The sequence below is a fragment of the Pteronotus mesoamericanus genome, unplaced genomic scaffold (assembly GCF_021234165.1).
Source record: "Pteronotus mesoamericanus isolate MK-2021 breed Mesoamerican mustached bat unplaced genomic scaffold, CSHL_Meso_final scaffold_36, whole genome shotgun sequence".
Classification (NCBI taxonomy): Eukaryota; Metazoa; Chordata; class Mammalia; order Chiroptera; family Mormoopidae; genus Pteronotus; species Pteronotus mesoamericanus.
Window position 1 is genome coordinate 257,828 of NW_026555313.1, and position 20,264 is coordinate 278,091.

The 20,264-nt window shown below is 43.7% G+C and overlaps 1 protein-coding gene across 1 annotated transcript in view; it reads left to right on the plus strand.

Moving 5' to 3' along the window:
* Positions 1-16,219, plus strand: part of PANX1 (pannexin 1) — a 41,934-nt gene extending 25,715 nt beyond the window's left edge. The window contains exons 3-5 of the mRNA XM_054592540.1: positions 13,591-13,814; positions 14,921-15,579; positions 16,140-16,219. Of these exons, the coding sequence (XP_054448515.1) occupies positions 13,591-13,814; positions 14,921-15,579; positions 16,140-16,219 (963 nt within the window). The remainder of the gene's footprint in view (positions 1-13,590; positions 13,815-14,920; positions 15,580-16,139) is intronic.
* Positions 16,220-20,264: the final 4,045 nt, after the last annotated feature.

Below are 20,264 nucleotides of genomic sequence, written 5' to 3' on the forward strand. Positions count from 1 at the left end.
TTGTTTGCAAATCTAAATCCACACTGTTGTAGTTTAAGCCTATTTGTTACAATGGTCTTATGAGAGTGGAAAATTGTAATCAGTCAAAGAAGAATGTATAGCTTGGGATTGTCCTTACATTAGAAAGGTTAGAGAGTGCAAAACTTTTAATGCAGGAAGAAATTCAAAGATTTTGATTGGGGTGCATTTTACATGTAAGGATAAGGGCACTTGAAAGGTCAAGCCTAGGAGTCATAGGACTAGCTGCTGGCTATGAACTAGAATCAGGTCTCTGGGCTCCCATTCCTCCTGCAGGGTGGGAGGGAAGACCTTACAAAGCAGGACGGGTGGGCAAGCCTTAGGTTCCTTGTATTAGTGAGAGCTCATGGAGCTCTCTTCCTGAAGATGATAGTCTAGGTTGTTTGGATGGAAGTTTGGCTCAAGGTCTGAGCAGAGCTGTGGTCAGATTCATAGAGCTGGAAACAAAAATTCGAGTCAAGACCTGCCAAGTTGGAAGGACCCTGGCCAACACTGCAGGCCTGAAAGGCCATTGCTGAGGAGTAAGAGGTAACCCAAAAAGTAAACCAGCCCTCGGAGGGGCTAGAGCTCTGGTCTGAATCATTTCAATACCAGCTGAATGAGGGAGATAAGGGATTGTCAGCATCTCCAGCCTACCCACCCGCCAGAAGCAAAAATAAATCTGTCCCTCTGGTGGAAGGTCACTTCCTCCAGAGGGTCAGATTCGTGCTCCAATTTTTCACATGTAATGTTCAGCACGCAATTAAAAACAACCAGGGTTAAAGAAAGCCAAGACAAAAACCAGAACTAGAAACAGACCCACAGGAAAAGCAGATAATACATTGATCAGACACACATTTAAAATAATCATTGATATTATGTTCAAAGAAATAAGAAAATATGGAGAATTTTATAGGGAAATGGAAATTCTCAAACTGAGAACTCTAAGTGGCAGAGAGTTGATTTTTGCTAACGTTGATTGAGAGCCTACCATATACCTTCTGGTATGTTTGTTATCAGAGAACCACACATGATGTGGTCCCATCCTCTACAACTCACTGTTTTGCGGGGAAAACAAACATGTAAAGAAGATACTGAGAAGGAATAAACAGGAAGCTAGATGAAAAAAGGAGAGCATGGTTATCATAGAAACCAAGGGAAGAGTGTTTTCAGACAGAGCATTTAAGTCCATTAGATGTTGTTGCAGAGACGACAGTGCAATAAAAGTGCAACAAAGCTCACTGGATTTGGTGAAGTCATTGTTCACCCTGGCAGGAGTGATTCTAGTGGAGAAGTGAGCACCAGATGGCAGCAGGTAAATGGCCGGTAAGGAAATAAAGGTGATGGTCGAAGACAATTTCTTCAGATTTTTTTTTTAGAAAACCTCTGACCTAGAAAGGAGGGCAACAAGCTAGATGGTAACTAGAGGGAAGGTTGGGGGTCTAGGATGATTTTTTTAGTACGAGAGCCTTTTGAACATATTCAAATGCTGATGGAAATAAGAAGGTAGAGAAGAGGGTGACAGACACTGTCTGCGGAGGGCACATGGCACCCCCTGGGAGAGGGGAAGGCAGAGGTTGCTCCTGGTGGGGAGCAGTGGGGCCTTGAGCAACTGTGGAGGGTGAGGCTAGGTTATAGAGGACCATTGAAAACTAAATAGGTATACTGGTATACTGGTTTTATTGCTGACTAGAGGATTACACTACAGGATATTCAAGGTGATGTCAGATACTTAGACCAGGGGCAAGCAAACCTTTCTATGAAAGGCCAGAGGGCAAGTATTTTCATCATGGCCAATTGTGGTCACTGTTGGAGCTACTCAACTCTGCCAAGAGAGATGATATGTGCACAGTTGGTTGTCCCCAGACTTGGCTCACGAGCAGCCGTGTGCTGTCCCCTGTGCTCAGGCGATTGAGAGCTGTAGGGCTGGTGGGAAGAAGACAGATTTGAGGTGTCAGAAGGTGGAGCCAATAATATGCACTGACTGGACATGGGAGGAAGAGAGAAAGATCAGAGTTGAGGATAAAACATGGCCACAGTTTTAGGTGCTGGGTGAAGATGAGACCATTGGCCACTTAGAAGAAGTCTGGGGAAGGAGAAGGTTTAGAAGAAAAACCAGAGTTCTGCTTGAACATGTGAAATCAGAGATACTGGATGGCCCAGGGGGGTGTCAGGTAGGCAGTGGGCTGTGGTTCTGGAGATCCGAGGGTAGGCAGAGGCATAAATATAAGGTGGGGAAAAAGTAGGTTTACAGTTGTTCATGTGGAGAAATAATACAGTAAATGATACAAGAATAAACTCCATGTTTCACATACTTACAACTGTAAACCTGCCTTTGCCCTGCCCTGTATAGCATCTATCAGAGGATAGGGGGGATTTAAAGCTGTGGGACTGGATAGGGTTTTCTAGGGAGTAAGCATAGACAGGGACGAGGTCTGAGAGGAGCTCCAACATTGAGAGGTGGTGGAGCAGGAGGCCTGGGCAAAGGAGCCAGAGCTGGGGGTCGTGGGGAAGATGAGACGGGTGTGCTGTATGAATGGAAGACTGGATAAATTATAAAGAAGGCCTGTGTCAGTATAACAGCCTGTGTCAGACGCTGCCCTGAGGGCCTGAGACTCGGGGGAGCTCGTCATTTGGCTGGTGTCATGGGTTCAGTTGTATCCCCTAGAAGATATTCTGAGGCCCTAACCCTGTACACTCTAGAATATGATTTTATTTGGAAACAGGTGCAGCTAGTTAAGTGCAGGTGTAATTAGTTAAGATGAGGCCACACTGGAGTAGGCAGGGCCCCTGATCCGACATGACCAGTATCCTTATAAAATGGAAATTTTGGAGGCCCTAACCAGGTGGCTCAGTTGGAGCATCATCCCAATACATAAAGAATGTGGGTTCAATCACAGGCCAGGACACATGCAAGAGTCAATCAATGAAGGCATAAATAGGTGGAACAACAGGTGACTGTCTCTCTCTCTCTCTCTCTCTCTCTCCCCACCTCCTCTCTCTCTCTCTCTCTAAAATCAATTCTAAAAAAAGTTTTTTACAGAAGAAAATTTGGACACAGACACGCACAGAGGGAAGATGATGTTAATACACAGGGAAGGGATGGCCATGCGGTGACAGAGGCCTAGCCCGGAGTTCTGCCATCACGATCCAATAAAGTGTGGGGCTACCAGAAACTGGGAGAAACCAGGAAGGGTCCTCCACTAGAAGCTTTAAGGGGAGCATAATCCTGCAGACACCTTGAGTTTGGACTCTTAGGCTTCAGAACTATGAGAGAAAAAAATTTCTGTTGTCCTAAGCCACCCAGCTTGTGAGACCGGGGTTCCAGCAGCCCTAGGAAACCAGTGCAAGTCGTCAGACAGAAATCTGGAGTCCAGCCTAAGTGGAGGATTTGAACGGTACTGTGGCTTTCTGAGTCAGGCCAGATTTGGGAAATCACATCTGCTTTATTGTCACATTGACCTCTTTTTCAGTTTGTTTTTTTTAAATTGTGACAAAAATATACACAACATAAAATGTACCTTTATAACTGATTTTGGTGTGCTGTTCAGTGATATTAAGCACATTCACATTGTTGTGTGACCACCATCCATCTGAACTTTTTCACCTTCCTAAACAAGCTCTGTGCTCATCAAATGCTAACTCCTTGTTTCCCCCTCTCCCAGCCCCTGGCAACCACCATTCCGTTTTCTGTCTCTTTGAGTTTGCCTATACATATAAGTGAAATCAAATAATATTTGTCGTCTTGTGTCTGGCTTATTTCACTTAACATAATGTTTTCAAGTTTCACCCGTGCTATAGCATATGTCAGAATCCCCTTTCTTCTTCAGACTGAATAATATTCCATCATATTTATATGCCACATTTTATTTATACATTCACCTGTTGTTCCCACCTCTTGGCTATTGTGAGTAATACCACCATGAACATATCTGTTCAGTCTCTACTCTCAGTTCGTTTAAGCAGATACCCAGATGTGGTATTGCTGGATTCTTCTTCAACCTTAGAAACATTTTCCTCTTTGTTTTCTTTTGGCCTCTCCACATTCAGTGGACTCGTGCCTGTTAAGATGCTGGAATCATCTCATCCAGGCTCTCATTTCACGGAGGGGATGCTGAGGGCCACAGCAATTGATGCCTTGTCCAAGGTCCCATGGCCAGCTAGGGGGAGAGCAAGTGGCCTCCTTCAGATTGCAGGTGTTTTTCACATGTGAAAAGGTGCAGGTTTAATTTGCTTGGCTTCAGAAGTCTGCACTCTACCCTGCGGGTAAAAGTTACCAAGCGGTGAACTTCAGCTTGACCGAACGAGGGTCTTTCCGGTACAGTTGCGTCCAGCAGCAGAGCCTGTTGTGGACTCAGGAGATCCTCAGTTCCCTGTGGGCCTGAAGATGAGTGCTCTCTTCCCATATCTTTACTGCTTACGCTTGCTGCCTGTCTTCCACATAAAATCCTGGCTCATAGGTGTACTCAGCACCCAGCTACATCATCCCACCCTCTTAGTCATTGCTAAGATGTCTCTGTCCCAAGGGAAGGTCTGTGCCCTCCCAGAGAGCACATCTGACTCACCATTCTCTGTTTTATCTTCAAGAACTTCCACTTCATTTCCACTTGTCATCCATTCCCATGGTCTCCTCGCTCTGAGTTCGTCGTTACCTGGACCTAAATTAGGACATGCCTCTCCCTCCCACCACCTCCTGCCCTCTGAGGCTCTCCCCCGCCACCTGAGAGAAAGTGGAAGGCCCGGCCTGAAAACATGCTCAGCGTCCTGCCAGCAGCTGTACCAGATGTTCCCATGGCAGCAGCAGCCTTTTCCCTCCCATGTGATAAATGGAAGGGACTCCCATCTCCGGACCAAAGACGGGCCCCTTTGTGTCCCACTTGTGTTCTAGATCCCCCCAGTCCCTGTTTGAAGGAATCCTCATCCTCCATTTTTCTCCTCTGTGTCTTCAACCCTTCTCTTTTCTGCATGTTCTCTTCCGGTTAACATTTTAGCACGATTGTTTCTACTCAGCTGATCTTGCCTAGGTCACCAGCAACCACCCTGATGCGAACTTAATTCTCATTCATCAGTGCTCGTCCTACTTGGCTTCTGACACCCAGTTCTGTGGGCCACGCCCTCCTGCAGGTACCCTCTCTGCTCTTGGGGCAGGGTCTCCCTGGAAGGCTAATGCTTTCTTTTCTGTCCATCTCTGAGAAGTTGGGGTTCCTCTGGGGCTCTGTCCTAGGCTACATTCTGTTCTCATGCTTCAGTCCCTAGATCATCCCATCTCCCCTCCCATAGGCCATCAACCCAGGTCTTTTTATCCCCAACCCCAGTGTTCTCCCCTGATCTCCAGGTTCGTACACCCCGCTGTGTCCTGAACTTGAACACTTGAAGGTCTGGCGTGTGCTTCCAACACAACTTGTTCAAAGCTGAACTCACTTTCCCTTCCTGTCCCTGCTGGGACCTGTGACATCAGCCAGAAATCTGAGAGCCATTTTGGCTCCTCCTCCTCCTCCCTGAGTTGCTGAGTCACATCACTTCTGCGTTCTCACCCTTCATCCCTACACCCCCCACTCCAGGGCCCCTGGCCATCACCGTTCACCTTGCTGCACTCGTCCCTGCTCTCCGTTTCCACGTTATCACAGGTCTTTTTTTTTTTTTTTTTTTGCCTGACTGTCATTTCCCTAAAACAAAACAAAGCAAAAACAGAAACAAAACAAGAAAAAAAACTTCAAACCCCTATGACATGTCTCTACCTCTTTTAGAAAACAAACCCTTTTGTCCAACCAGGTCCACTCCGCCTCTGGCCCCTGCGAACCATGCCAGCCTCACTTCTAGACCCATCCTCACCTCCCATGTGCTCCAGGAACCTTGACTTCCCTCAGGTGTCATGTTTCTTGGCTGTTTCAGACACACTCTGCTTTGAAGACTCTTCCCCTGACAACCTTCCTCCCTCCCCCAAATCTGGCTAACTCCTTATGCATTATTCTCATCTCAGCTTAAATGTCATTTCCACCTAGAAGCTTCCTCTGAACTTCTAAACTGAGGGTTGTTGCCAGTTCAAATTGCTTCCAGAGCCAGGTGGGTCAATGTGAAGCCTCTAGGAATAAGATCATGGGACCACTGTGTGGACAGCAAACCGCACACTCTGCCTAAGACATACAGGTCCTAAAGATGGGGTGCTAGCTAAGCAGAACACCAGCCACACTCCATTCTGGTCTGGGTTGCTTGGTTGTATATTCCCAGAGCATCTGTGCTTTTCCTGGAATCACCCTGGGATATGTTAATTCGTTCCTTTGTTTCTACTTCATTGGTTGTTTCTTTCTAAGACTCAGACCCATACAAGCAGATACCGTACCCGGGTGTAGTCCATCAGCATACAGATGGGACAGTGTGTCACCCATGATGGGAGTGCGAATACACGCATTGAGGGGAGGAGAGGAATAGGTAGCTTGTATGTCCTGTTCAGAACCAGATGTAGTTCTCTAGGAGCATCTGACTCTGGGTGAGAAACACAGGATGTATGTGGACACTTCCCACTTCAGTTCCAACGCCAGAGTGAAAACCAGGAGACCCAAACCCACCCCCTGCCCCGAAAGAAGTCACTCCATGTAATATTTAAATGTGTTTATCATCAGCATAGAGTTTATGGCAGTGGCATCATTAATGCTGTAATTTCTCCGGACCCACCTCTTTCAGTCATTCTTTCCTCTTCCTCCTCCCTTTCTCTCCCATTCCATTTATTTCTGGTGGTCTGACACCCCTTAAGGGAAGCCTTTTGGGCAAATGTGGGTTCATTCAAAGACACCAGCAGGTGGCGCCTTAGGACTTTTTGGTAACTGGCCTTTTTGGAGGTGTTCCATTCTTTATCAAGTTTGAGATCACGATGTAGGCAACTGGTAGGAAAGATTTCTCTTTCTTTCTTTCTTTCTTTCTTTCTTTCTTTCTTTCTTTCTTTCTTTCTTTCTAAAGATTTTATTTACTTCTTTTTAGAGAGAGGGAAAGGAAGAAGAAGGAGAGAAACATCAATGTGTGGTTGCCTCTCGCCTGCCCCCTCCTGGGGACCTGGTGCGCAACCCAGGCATGTGCCCTGACTGGGAATCGAATGGGTGACCTTTGAGTTCGCAGGCCGGCGCTCAGCCCACTGAGCCACACCAGCCAGGGCAATATTTCTTTCTGAAACAGAAAAGCAGGGGGGTTTTGTTTTTGTTTTTGTTTTGTTTTGTTTTTCCTGAGAAACAGAAGCAGATAATAAGAACAAGAAAATAAAATTAACAGAGTTGTCAAATTTTTCTTTATTTCTCTTCAGTGGCTTTACAGGAACTTAGTTGGAGGGGTCCCCTGAGGCTGCCAGACCAGAGGTTTTCAAATCTTAGTGTTATCTGTGAAAATATAGGATCCTGAGCGCCATCCAAACCACTGGCTTGGAACCTGTTGGGTTCATGCAAGGAGAATGGTTTTTCTCCACTTTCAGGAGATTTCTGATTGGCCCAGCTTAGATTCCACTGTAGATATCACCAAGCTAGGCCCATGTTTTCCAAACTCTGTGTGCATGCAAATCACCGGGAGATCTTGTTGAAATAGAGACTCAGATTTAGTAGGTTTGATAGGCCCCGAATTCTGCATTTCTAACAAGTTCCCAGGCGATACTGAAATTGAGAAGGAAGGTTTCATAGCAGGAGTTGGCAAATTATGACATACATGCTCCAGCCACGTGCAGCCTACCACCTGTTTCTGCAAACAGTTTTATTGACACACAGTCATGCTCATTCATTTGCACATGGCCTGTGTCTGCTTTCACACTATGACAGAGTTCAGTAGTTGCCACAGAGGCCATATAGCTCACACACACTTACTGGCTGACCCTTTGCAGGAAAAAGTTTGCCCATCTCTGATCTAGAGTACTAAAGCCCTCCCAGGTGATCCGTTGAAAGGAAACTTCCTGCCTCACAGGACACTTTATTCCATTTTCATACAGATCTTTAGGAAAGTTTTATTTTATTTCCTTGAAACTGGGTTCTAATTCCACTGACAGGAGTCTTTTTCTTCTTCCACACACAAACGCTCTGCTTGCCATCCTCCCTCTTCCAGGTTTCTTGTTATGGTAGGTTCTGCCTAGACTACTATCTATCACAAAGCCTTGGGTGTCTTCCATTGAGTGCAAAGTCAATGACATACCACCTCTTCTCTGTCGTCTGTCAGCTGCTCATGGAATGCACTAGGCTTTTTGGGTAGCCACTCACTCTTAACATCTATATTTGGGATTGTTTTTAAGCTGGTTACTGTCTGAACATCTTGGAGCTAAGAACAGACATCTTTTGTGTGCCTTTTTATTTCACTTCCTCGTACAGTTTGTTCTTGGTTTATCTGCTTCCTACTTTCTGCCCATTCCTTCCTGTCTCTCCAGTTCTCTTTTGCCCAACCCTTAAATGGTAGGGCCTTGTGTACCCTCCCTGTTTCTCTTGTCTCCTTCTACACATCCTCCTTGGATGCTCTTGGCTTCAACCATCTATATGCTGCAAGTCCTGAATCAGATGGCCGGTCAGATTTTCTTCATTTATTTCTCAGTTATCTACTGCATGTGTCTACCAGGATGTTCTTGACCACAGGTATCTCATGTTCAAAATTTCTCATCTTCTGCCCTAGCGGGTGTGGCTCAGTGGATTGAGTGCCAGTCTGCTAACCAAAGGGTCATGGGATTGATTCCCAGTCTAAGGCACATGCCTGGGTTGCAGGTAAGGTCCCCAGTAGGGGGTGCGCAAAAGGCAACCACACATTAATGTTTCTCTCCCTCTCTCTCTCTCCCCCCCTTCCCCTCTCTAAAAAGAAATAAATAAAATCTTTTAAAAAACAAACAAAAAAAATTTCTCATCTTCTTAGGTCTGCCTTCCCTCTCACTCTTTTCTACTGTGAGTTTGTTTCTTCCTTTTTCTTGATTTTAACTAATGGTACCACCACGAACACCCTTGGATAAGCTAGAATAATTAGCCTCACTTCTTCCTCTTTTCCATCCCACACTTCCAAGTGCACAGTGAAGTATATGCTCCGCCTCCCCCTCCCGCCGCCACATGTAGCTCTCAAATCCGCCCTCCCCTCTCCCACTGTTGGTGCCTTAATTCAGTGCTTATCACTTCCTGGCTGCAGTGTGCTCCTTTCTCCACTGCTGTAATGGTCTTTCTAAAATCAATTTTGTCATGCCATCCACCAGTGGCTTCCCATTGTGAGTATAGCGGGAGGCCGAGTGCTTCATAATTCAGTCCCTGCTAACCCTTTGAGTTTCTGAAGACTGCTGTAATCAATTACCACAAAGTTGGCAGTTTCACACAACAGAAATTTCTTCTCTCATAGTTCTGGAGACTGGAAGTTAGAAATCAAGGTGTCAGCAGGGTTGGTTCCTTCTTGAGGGGTCAGAGGGAAAGCCTTTCTTCTAGTTTCTGGTAGTTGCCAGCAACCCTTGGTGGCTGGTAGATTCATTATCACTCCCATCTCTGCCTTCTTCTTCACATAGTTTCTCCCCTTTATGTCTCTGTGTCTTCGTATGGCCTTAGAGGGACATCAGTCACTGGATTAGGGCCCACCCTAATTAAGTATGCCCTCATCTTAACTAATTACATCCTCAAAGACTGTATTTCCAAATAATGTCACATGCTGAGATTCCAGGCAGACCTGAGTTTTGGGAGGATGCCATTCAACCTAGTACATACACCCTTCCAGCCTCAGCTCTGACTACTCCTCGCTGTGGGCTTGCTCATTTCATTTGGTGCCTGGACGGGTGCAAATTCACCAAACAGACAAGGAGAAAAGATTCCAACAAAGGAAAGATGAGGAAAGGTGATGTCCAAAGGGCCACAGAGAAGGTGAAGTTTGAGCTGTCTCAATATAATAATACTTTGTTTTATGTTTGGTTTTTGTTGTTGTTGGTTTTTTTGTTTGTTTTTTGCCTCAGTGTACTTTAAAACATAGCTTAGATATAACCTCTTTTCCAGAGCCTTCCTTGACCTCCCCAAGGACATTTCCTTTTTTTTTTTTTAAGATTTTATTTATTTATTTTTAGAAAGTCAGGAAGGGGGCAGAAAGAGATGGAGAGAAACATACGTTGACTGGTTTGCCTCCTGCACATGTCCTCAACCAGGGACCATACCCACAACCCAGGCATGTGCCCTGACTAGGAATCGAACCAACAACCTTTCGCTTTGCAGGATGATGCCCAGTCCACTGAGCCACAGCAGCCAAGGCCTGAAGGACATTTCTAATCCCTTAGTACCCACATATCTTGTGGCCATCACTTTTATGTTTTGATTGCTTAATCATTAGGTTGTGTTTTCACCTGGCCCGGGGCCAACTGCACCTCTGGGGCCATGCTTTTGGCCCACTACCTAGCACCTGCAAGGTGCCCAGAAGATGTTTTGAATGAATTTACCCATCTGCATTTAATCCCATAAGACGTGACCACATACATTTCAGGGAGGTGTCATTTAGTCCTAGTTGGACAGTTCTTCACCTTAGATGAGGTGGAGGGGATGTGGCCATGGAGGGAGGTCATGCTGGATCCCCTCCAAGGCTCCCTCTGTCTGGGGGTTCTGTTGTTCTGACTACAGCCCCTTTGAAAAAAACACAGAACTCTTTTTAAGGCAGGTAGACTGAAAACTGTGCCAGTGCTTGGTCCCGCACTGCTTTCAGAAGCTTTATTGTCATTGGAAACACTGGTGCCACCACTGGTATCACACAGAACAGCGCAGCCACAGCTTGGAGAGATGCTGAGCGGCTCCGACCTGATCAGGAGGAGACACAGCTGCAAACAAAGCCGTTCCCGTCCAGCAGATGCAGTTGTAAAGCTCAGCGGTTTTTCCTTGTTCCTTATTTGCATAAAAGAATTTTAAAGACTATAATTGAATGCTTTTTTGATGCCTATTTTAGTTGAATTGATTTTAATACCACCATGTTACAGATTCACTGAAAGTCGCCTTTTATTTTCTGATGGGGAAAAAAAGAGGTTTAACTGGAGAAAACGAAGAAATAGGGGCATTCAACTACATTTCTAAGGGATGATCAAGGTACAAAGATATTTTTGGAGAAATCAAACACCCAATATGTAATTCCTTTAAACATTCATTTTTCTAATTACAATAAGCTGTGCCGAACTGCTCATTAGTACTAATTAATACACTAAGTGGGCATGTTAGAAAAATTGCCACAGACTGAAAACAGTCACTTTTTAATTCAGAAGAACAGTTTGAGGTTCAATGTTGTTATTTAAATAGCTTTGAAACAAAAGTGGTCTGTAAAAATATTTCACATCCTCAAGTTAGAAATAGTTCCCTCTGTGATTCCCAAAGAGGGGTGCCTGGCTCTTTGGTTGTGCAAGCCGCGCAAACTCCACGTCACACAGTCGCATTATTATACTAATGGGCGCCCTTCAGAGTGGGCAAGGACTGAAGAAGGAGCTTCTTGCTACAGCCAACCCTCAGCTGTGCAGCCCAAAGTCAGCTAGTCACAGCCTCTTTAGTGTGACGTTGTGTCACAGATTGGGTTAATAGTTCTGAGAAATCCCATCTCATGCCAGAACCCCTATGTGAAATGGCTATATCGGTGAGAGGTCTTTGCAAAGTTCAGAGCCATCTGCGGGATTTCTTTCTTTTCTCTGCAGCAGGGATGCCTAACGTGGGGTCTGTGATGGTAGCAGGGGGTTTGTAACTGGGATAGGAAAACACTCTTCAGCTTTATCTATTATACTCTTCTAACTGAAATTTAACATTAAAAATGCACGTGTGTGTGTGTGTATGCCACAATCCATAGTGGTATTAGCGGCACTTATGACTTTGTTCTCCACAGAAATCACAGATAACTTGAAATACTGTTTCCCCTTTACTACTTCACAGTTCCTGTTGCTAGGCTGTCTATTAGATTCTATCAAGTGCATTAATAAAGAACCACATGCAAAACTGTTTGAAGTATTTTATGCACTTAAAGATACTATTCTCCATGAAAAACAAGAAAAGGTTCAGGAGCTGTCACAGAACCAAGAATACTAGGGAGATATGACAACTACATGTAATGGATCCCCTGGACTGGGTGTTGGAACAGAAAGAAGACAATCATGGGAACACTTGGTAAATCCAAGTAAAAGCATGGAATTTAGATCATAGTAATGTGCCAATGATGAGTTCTTAGTCTTGACAGGTATACCATGGAAATGTAAGATGTTAACAGTGCAGACAGCTGGGTGAGGGGTATTCAAGAACTCTCTGTACCCTCTTTGCTATGGCCCACAACCAGAGACGTGTGATATGGAGGTTCTGTGTCAATTCAGGGCCTCCTCCCTGAGGTTATAACTCCGAGGAACTGTGGGGAGAAAGCATCCAAAGGTAGGGAGGAATATTCCAGAGAAGTAAAATAATTTGCAGTGTCTTATGGTGGAAAAGCTATGGCTTTGGGGTCAAAGGACAGGCTTCATATTCTGGTTCTGTCACCAGCTTTGTGCTCTGCAGCCAGTAAACTGCTGTGGACTCCGTCTTCCCCCTTGCAAAATGCAGCCACCAGTAAAGGCCTTGCCAGTGTCATTGTGAGGACTGAAGGTAACGTGCCCATTTGGTAGCCCTTTGTTGGTTTTAGCGCCTATTACATGCCGAGTACCATGCTAAGCATTTTTCATAAGCTATCTAATTTAATCTTCATAATCCCTGTACTGCGTGACCATTTCATAGATATGGAAACTGAGGGTCAGAGGTGCGATGACCTCTGGACCCTCAGTGGCCTCAGGCCACTAAGCTGAGCTTAAAGTTAGATCTGTGTTGATTGTGGTTCATGGACTTCCTACATCTTCTCTTGAGGCTAAGCCTTTCCTGACCACCCGGCTGATCTGGTTACAGGGTGCTCCTTACTCTCTCCGATTTCGGAGTCCCCTCTTGTTTGTTTTGCACATATACCCACATCTAGATGGCCTCCTGACACTGTTGCCCATGCAGTGGGCTTCTCCCAACTTGAGATTATCCAACTGTGTATGTAAATGAGGGTTTGGGGCTATGCTCAGCTCTGTCCCAATATAGAAGTTTTGTACCTCATTCTGTGCTAACTGCTTATTTCAGTTGTTGGATGGGATGACTAGTAAATCACTGAAGCCAAAACTTTTCGCATTTGTTTTGAGTAAAGTTATGCATTTCTCTGTCATTCTCCCAGATTTCAGAGGAGCTGGGGGGACAGCTCTAAGCTTTAGTGACCTTCCTAAAACCACAGCAAATTAAAAAACAAAACAAAACCTAGCAGAGGCCACTGTGACATTTACCTCTTTTTGGCATTTTGTTGAGGGATTACTGAAAGGGACCTGGGAGTAATTTTATTTTTCTGCTTCCTTCTGTAATTAGAGAGAGGAGACACCTACTGTCACCATATAGTGCCAGTTATTTCCAATTAAAGTCTATTGAAGGGAAGGAGAAACCAGCATCAAGTGAATTAAGCCATTAAGAAGTAGTTACCAGGTGACAAGACTGATTTCCACAAGCAACATGGGCATGCACATTTGTCTCAGAATAAGGAAGCCAGAGCAGCACTTAGCATGGTTAGATGACTTTAGTGGGGGGTTTTGATCCCATGATTTGCTCTCTTGTGTTTCAGTTTTTCCCCTACATCCTGTTACTGGTTGCCATCCTCCTGTACCTGCCCTCCCTGTTCTGGCGTTTTGCAGCTGCTCCACATATTAGCTCAGATTTGAAGTTCATCATGGAAGAACTTGACAAAGTTTACAACCGCGCAATTAAAGCCGCAAAGAGTGCACGTGACCTTGACCAGAGAGATGGTGTCTGCCAAGTTCCTGGTTCTAACGAGAACACAGGGCAAAGGTAACTTAGTCTGCAGCAGGTACCAAGTTGGGTTTTGTAGTACACACATTCTCTGCCCTTTTCCTGCCCATCTGGGCTTCAGATTCACATTGCCAGCAGATGGGGAGCCATTGTCCACTGGGTGACACTTTGTGGGAGCCAGGAATGCACACTCTCCCTAAATTTTATCCCTACCTGTATGTCCCAGCAGTGCCCTCACATCAAGAATCCTCCCCTTGCTGAGTGAAGCATCAGTCTCATCTTCTGCAGTGCCGTGCAGTTCTAGTAGAGGTAGCAGGTTATGGTACTATGTGTGGCTTGCGTGCTTTGACTTCCACCTTAATGGGGAAGCCCGGAGGATTATGAGGCCACTGAGCAAGTGTGAGAGAAGTGAGGAATGAGTAGGCAGAGCCTTGGCTTTTTCACATTCTTCCTTTGGTTCTTGTTATTAGCAATAGCAAAAATATTAATAGCTCTTATTTTAAAAACACTTACTATATCTCAGATACCACATTGAGTTCTCTAAGTACATTATCTGATTGAACCCTCAGAGCATCATTTTCAGCTAAGCACATTTATTTATCTCCCTCACTCCTCATTTTCAGATAAAAACGTTGTCCCCTGGCAATTCGTGGGCAAGATGGGACCTAAATCAGGCCATCAGGCCCACAGCCTGAACCCGCACCCACTCGCAGACGGCTTCCCACTCTTTTCCAGTAGGAAGCGCATGTGTTCCAGTCGGGCTGGAAAATTCTTTTTTACTTTATTCTGCACACTTGAGCAGAAAATTATAGTTTAAAAAAGAGCAGCAGAATAAGAACTATCAGGTTTACTAAACAAACATGTACATTTAATAGGTACCAGATGTTCTAAGAATACTTACAAATAAGTTGTTGAACAAACTAGACCTTTTTTAAAATGTTAAGGGGAACAGTGTTTTATTATTGCTTTTTATTCTTTTTTTTTTAATTATTTGTTTTCTCTTGTACTTAAGTGAAGTTACAAGTAGAAGAGTACAGGAGGGAAGGTGTTTGAGATGTTTAGTGTGATGTTGTTGAAGGTGTTTATGTCTTCGGTATTTGATGGTCTTGGTAAGGGTATAAATTTTTTTTTGTTTTTCTTTTCAGTTTGTGGGAGATACCTGAAAGCCACTTCAAATACCCAATTGTGGAACAGTACTTGAAGACAAAGAAAGATTCTAATACTTTAATTGTCAAGTACATCAGCGGCCGGGTGCTAACACTCACCATTATACTATTAGCATGCGTCTACCTTGGCTATTACGTTAGCCTCTCCTCCCTCTCGGATGAGTTTGTCTGCAGCATCAAATCAGGGATCCTGAGAAACGACAGCACCGTCCCTGATCGGTTTCAGTGCAAACTCATCGCAGTTGGCATCTTCCAGTTGCTCAGTTTCATTAACCTCATGGTTTATGCTCTGCTGGTTCCCGTAGTTGTCTACACACTGTTTGTTCCACTGCGCCAGAAGACAGAAGTTCTCAAAGTGTATGAAATCCTGCCCACTTTTGATGTTCTGCATTTCAAGTCTCAAGGGTACAATGACTTGAGCCTCTACAACCTTTTCTTGGAGGAGAATATAAGTGAACTCAAGTCATACAAGTGTCTTAAGGTACTGGAGAATATTAAAAGCAGTTGTCAGGGCATTGACCCATTGATTGTCCTGATTAACCTCGGCACCGTCAAGATGGATATTATTGATGGCAAAATTCACAAGCAGGCTGAGATGGTGGGAGAGGATCAGGGGAACCAGATGGCAGAGCTCAAAGGTAAGATTAGCTTTCAGGGATTGGCTGAGGGAACCCACAGGGAGCTTTTGCAGCTGCATTTTGTGAATTATTGACAGTCTTTGCCATGTCCACCATTGAGTATTAAACAGTTCTCCTAGTGTGGTCTCAGGTGACACCCTCCAGGACTGGGAGAGAAAGGGAAAGAATTGGGTCTGCCACAAATTTCCGAAGAAGGAATGCATCTGTGCTTTTTGTAGGCTCTTCTCTTTCTTCTTCTCTTTCTTTCTGTTTCATACTCTGCCCCTTGCTCAAGCATTCCTCCTTGCTGTCATTCTTGCTTATTTTTTCTCTTGTTTTACCAGCCTTTCTCCCTGTATCTCTAACCCTTTCATTCTCTGTCTCTTTTAAAAGGGAATGAAAATTTATTGGTTTAATTGTTGCTCTGACCTAACTTCACTGTGCAGTGAAATCTGACTAAGAAGCAATACCTGGGAAGGCAAAGAACATGAAATAGATTTATAGCAGAAGAGAAGTTAGTTCACACTAATGGTTCTTGCTATGTGCCTTCTATCATAGATATTTGTTTTCTATTTTGACAGATTTGAATGTACACACTGAAACTAAAGCAAATAGTGGAGAAGGGAATGCTCGACAGAGACTTCTGGATTCTTCTTGCTGATGATTTTTCCTTTGTGAACTTTAGATCCGTGACTTCTGTGACATGGGATTCATTTTGGCTAAAGCGCCTCTGTCAGGTTTCATCTGGTTTGCAGTAAATGGTTCCTGGTAGTAATAGAACATGACGTATTGAGTCCCTAATGAAAATGATGATGAACAAAATGTGGGAGAACCGCTCGTGAAATCACTTTGAGAAGAAATGCAGAGATTAGTAAACCACAGCAAGTTCTCATCAAATGAAAAGTGGAAAGACTGATCAAATTAAGAGTAGTAGCCCTTTTGGTGCCCCAAACAGACACTTTTCTATCTAGAGGGTGCAATGAGACTTGGAGCTACTGGAAAGCAAGGACTTCAGATTTTTTTTGTCTTGTTTTATGAAGTAATAATAAGCATGGCAGGATACAATTTAATATGGATCTTCTATGTACACTAATGACTCTTGGACAAGAAAAACATTCATTGGCTGTGGACCCAGAGGATACCTGCTCGTGGCCTCATCCTAAACTGGGAGAAATGCCTGTGCCTTGGTCTTGCACACCCTGGTTCTCCCTGTGGTGCTGCTTGGGAGCCTTGGCTAACTGAAACCCTCTGACCACTTTTGGTTTCAGTGTGTTATGAAGGGTCCAGGCCCAAGCACTGCTCTGACTAAAAACTTTATAAGGCAGACTCTAAAGGATATTTAAGTGTGATTTCTAAACAGGGGAGAATGCTTCTAAAAGAGCCGGTGGGGAAATCGGAACATACAGAACAGGTTAATTCAGTCACTTTTCAAGGGTGTTCTTCAGGGCATTCCTCTGTTAGCAGAAGCATTTGAAGCATGGTGTTACTTAAATTAACTAAATGCAGAATGCTTAAAGTGAGGGACATTTTGCCCCTGATCAGAACATATAAATGACATGTGTCATATGGTGTGCTTGGAGCCAGAACAACTTAGTAGTTTACTTTATTTATAATTAAGCACATCTTTTAAAAATTTATTTTAATTTAGAATCATATGGTGTCAGAATTGAGGCCATTTGGGAAGAGCATTCTAACACTGGTGGACAATTATAGAATAAATGTTACCAGTGGGTATATATTATAAATCCAACCATTATTTTGTAAACATTTAAGATAAATTCAGAACATATAAAAACTTCAACCAATTCTGACCGTGTAAATACATCTTAACTATGTATTTTATACAAAATCCTTTAAAATGACATCTGTGGACCTCGTTTTTGTTCTTAAAATGTTAACACATTGTTACAGTGAGTAATCCTCAGGAACCTCAAAGTTTACATATGGCTTTAGGGACAGTTATTGACAAGATCTAATGACTGTTTTGTGAAAAACAAAAGTTATATAAGCTGCTCTTAAGTCTTTCAGAAATTCACAAAAGCAGATTTGTGCATGTGTGTGCGCGTGCGCACACTTCTGTGGTGATTTCTGAAATGGACAGCTAATGATAAATAACCAAGAATGCAATCAGTGCTTTAAATTATTCTTATTACTTGATATTTATTACAATTGAATTGTAGAAATGGCAGTAACCTAAATAACTGATTTTGTTACCTATTTATATCATTGTATCTGAGATGTTTGATCACAATTCTCTACATTCATTACTTTTTATAATTTGAAAAGATTTCTGAAATATATTTTTCTATGATATTTTTTTTCCAAAAAGCCTCATCTTTTCTATAGACTGCCCCTAATTTATATTTTGAAGCAGTAAAAGTGGATACATTATTTAGGACATCAGGGACTCTCTTAAGTCCCATCATGTGTAATCCTTTCATCAGAGTTATAATTGGCCCCTGTTCATTTCCCCCATTCCTACTCTCTGAGCTCCAACAGGGTCTGTGATGTCCTGGACATCACACTAGCCACTGACTACGTGGATACGAGTAAGACAGGTCTTCATCTTTGAGGAGTTCAGAGTCCAGTAAAAGGCAGTGAAGACAGAGGCAGGTACCAAGAAGAAGAGTAGCCACAATAAAAGCCCTTCCAGAAAACTCACAGCGAATGCTTTGTGTTCCTGGGAAACACCATGTTTTTTTTTCCTCTCATAGTTTCTGTTCCTGATGGTTTTGAGAGTCTACTTACAGTTGTTCCCAGAGGCTCTAGTTACATGTTCCTCAGACTGCAGCTTAGACAAAACCGTATCATAGAAGGTGATTTTGAACAGTAAGAGCTCCAGTCATTCCAATCACCTTTCCTACCTTACCTGTCAGGGGGTGGAGGAGACAAGATGGTGGGGCATGTGGAGCTGCCCCGTGCACAACAGCCATGCCTCCAGGAGGCTGATGTGGATATCTGGGCATACATTTCGGCTTAGACAAAAAGAGTTACTAGGAAAGTTAACCCATCCATCCACAGTGAGTTACTGGCTTCGCAGACTGCTTTTGAGAAGCCAGACTCCCAAGGGTGAGGAGTCATTCATTGTTCTATAAAAGGAGACAAACAGATCCTAAATGATCACCCCCAGTACGGCTTGACCTTGTTCCTGGCCCAGGCCTTCCTAGTGAACCAGTAGCAGGTCTCTAAACCAGACTATTAACACTCATGCTCTAGCTGGGACTGGGACCCATCATTCTGAACACTGTGACCAGCTCCGTGTATGATTTTTACCAAGGGACAGGCAGAGACCCTCCAATGCAGAGGTTCTTAAACTTCTGGGAGGTTACAAACTCCCTTGAAAATATTTTTTGAAAGCTGTGGACCTTCTCTTCAGATACGCACAAACACTAAAGAAACCTTCAGGGGTCACAGTCCATGTGCCCAAGGTTAAGCTGTGCTTTAATTGCTGAAGGCCAAGCCACACGGCAGAGAATGGGAGCCCCCGCTGCCATTGTGGAAACACTAAGTCTCAGCTTGTTTATTTTTGAATGAAGCACATTTTGAGTTACTCCAGTCTGACTTCACTTTCTAGAGTCAGACTGGAAATATCGATTACAAGACTGAGTTGAAGGAGGTAGCCTGGTTCGATCAGGCAGTTGGCATTGACCACTGTTCTCTGGCCACCAGGTGTTACTCTATTCCAGATCCAAATCATTGTCCCCTTGCAGCCTCACTGTAATGTGAGGAGGGTGACATAACACATGTAAAATGCTTCGTCCTACTGTGTAGTGGCTCTGTCACAAAGCTAGAAACTTGCATTTGTATGGTGGGTCTTGCTGATGTTCTTGTTTCATTTGTGGCAACAACCTGTTCAATGAATATCCTCTCCCATCCAAGAATGAGCCAAGATGGGACAGCAGGGCACTGGGGGCTTGTTTCTGGGAGAATTAATTCAGCTCTTAGAGGCAGATGAATACATACATTTTTAAATGCATGCATGTTTGGTTTATTTTGCTATTGTCAGTTCAAGGTAAAAAGAAGACCCATGAGCGTGGGAGTTTTTATCCAGTGCTATATGTCAAGCTCCTAAAACAATGACTATCATGTAATAGGCATTCTCAAATATTTGTTGAATGCACGAACACACTGTTAAGTCCTAGTTTGTTGGCAACTGTGATTTGATTTTAAAAGCCAGATGGTTCTCTGAAGGAGAGAGGAGGGGAGGCTCATGTAGCTTCTTGGTGGAGAGGGAACTATTCCTGCAGATGAATAGGTTTCCTCATATTAATAGTGACAGTTAGCTCTTTATTGTGGAGTTAGTCATGACCACTTTCTGAGTTCAAAACAAGTTCAATGTTGCCTCACAGTGATTAGAGAAATTGAACTTTTAAAGGTCCCTGTCTCTGTTATTTTCCAGAATAACCTCATGGAAAGGATTGTTGATTGAAATGTGCAATTATCGGTAGTGGAGGTTTCATCTCCCAGGGCATTGAGATGATCTAGCTCCTTCTTGGCAATCATTGGCTTTGGGTTCTATTTTTCACAAATGAAACCTTTAAAAAAAAAAGCAGGTTGTCAAAGATGATGTGTTATTTATGGAATATCATAATTGTTAATCTGTGGTTGGTTTGTCTTGCCTGCTTTAAATGAAGTGTTTTGTGTTCTTGGTTCTCTTTTTAGTGGTAAAAATACTTTGTCACCTAAAGCATGTAGTTTGATCGGTA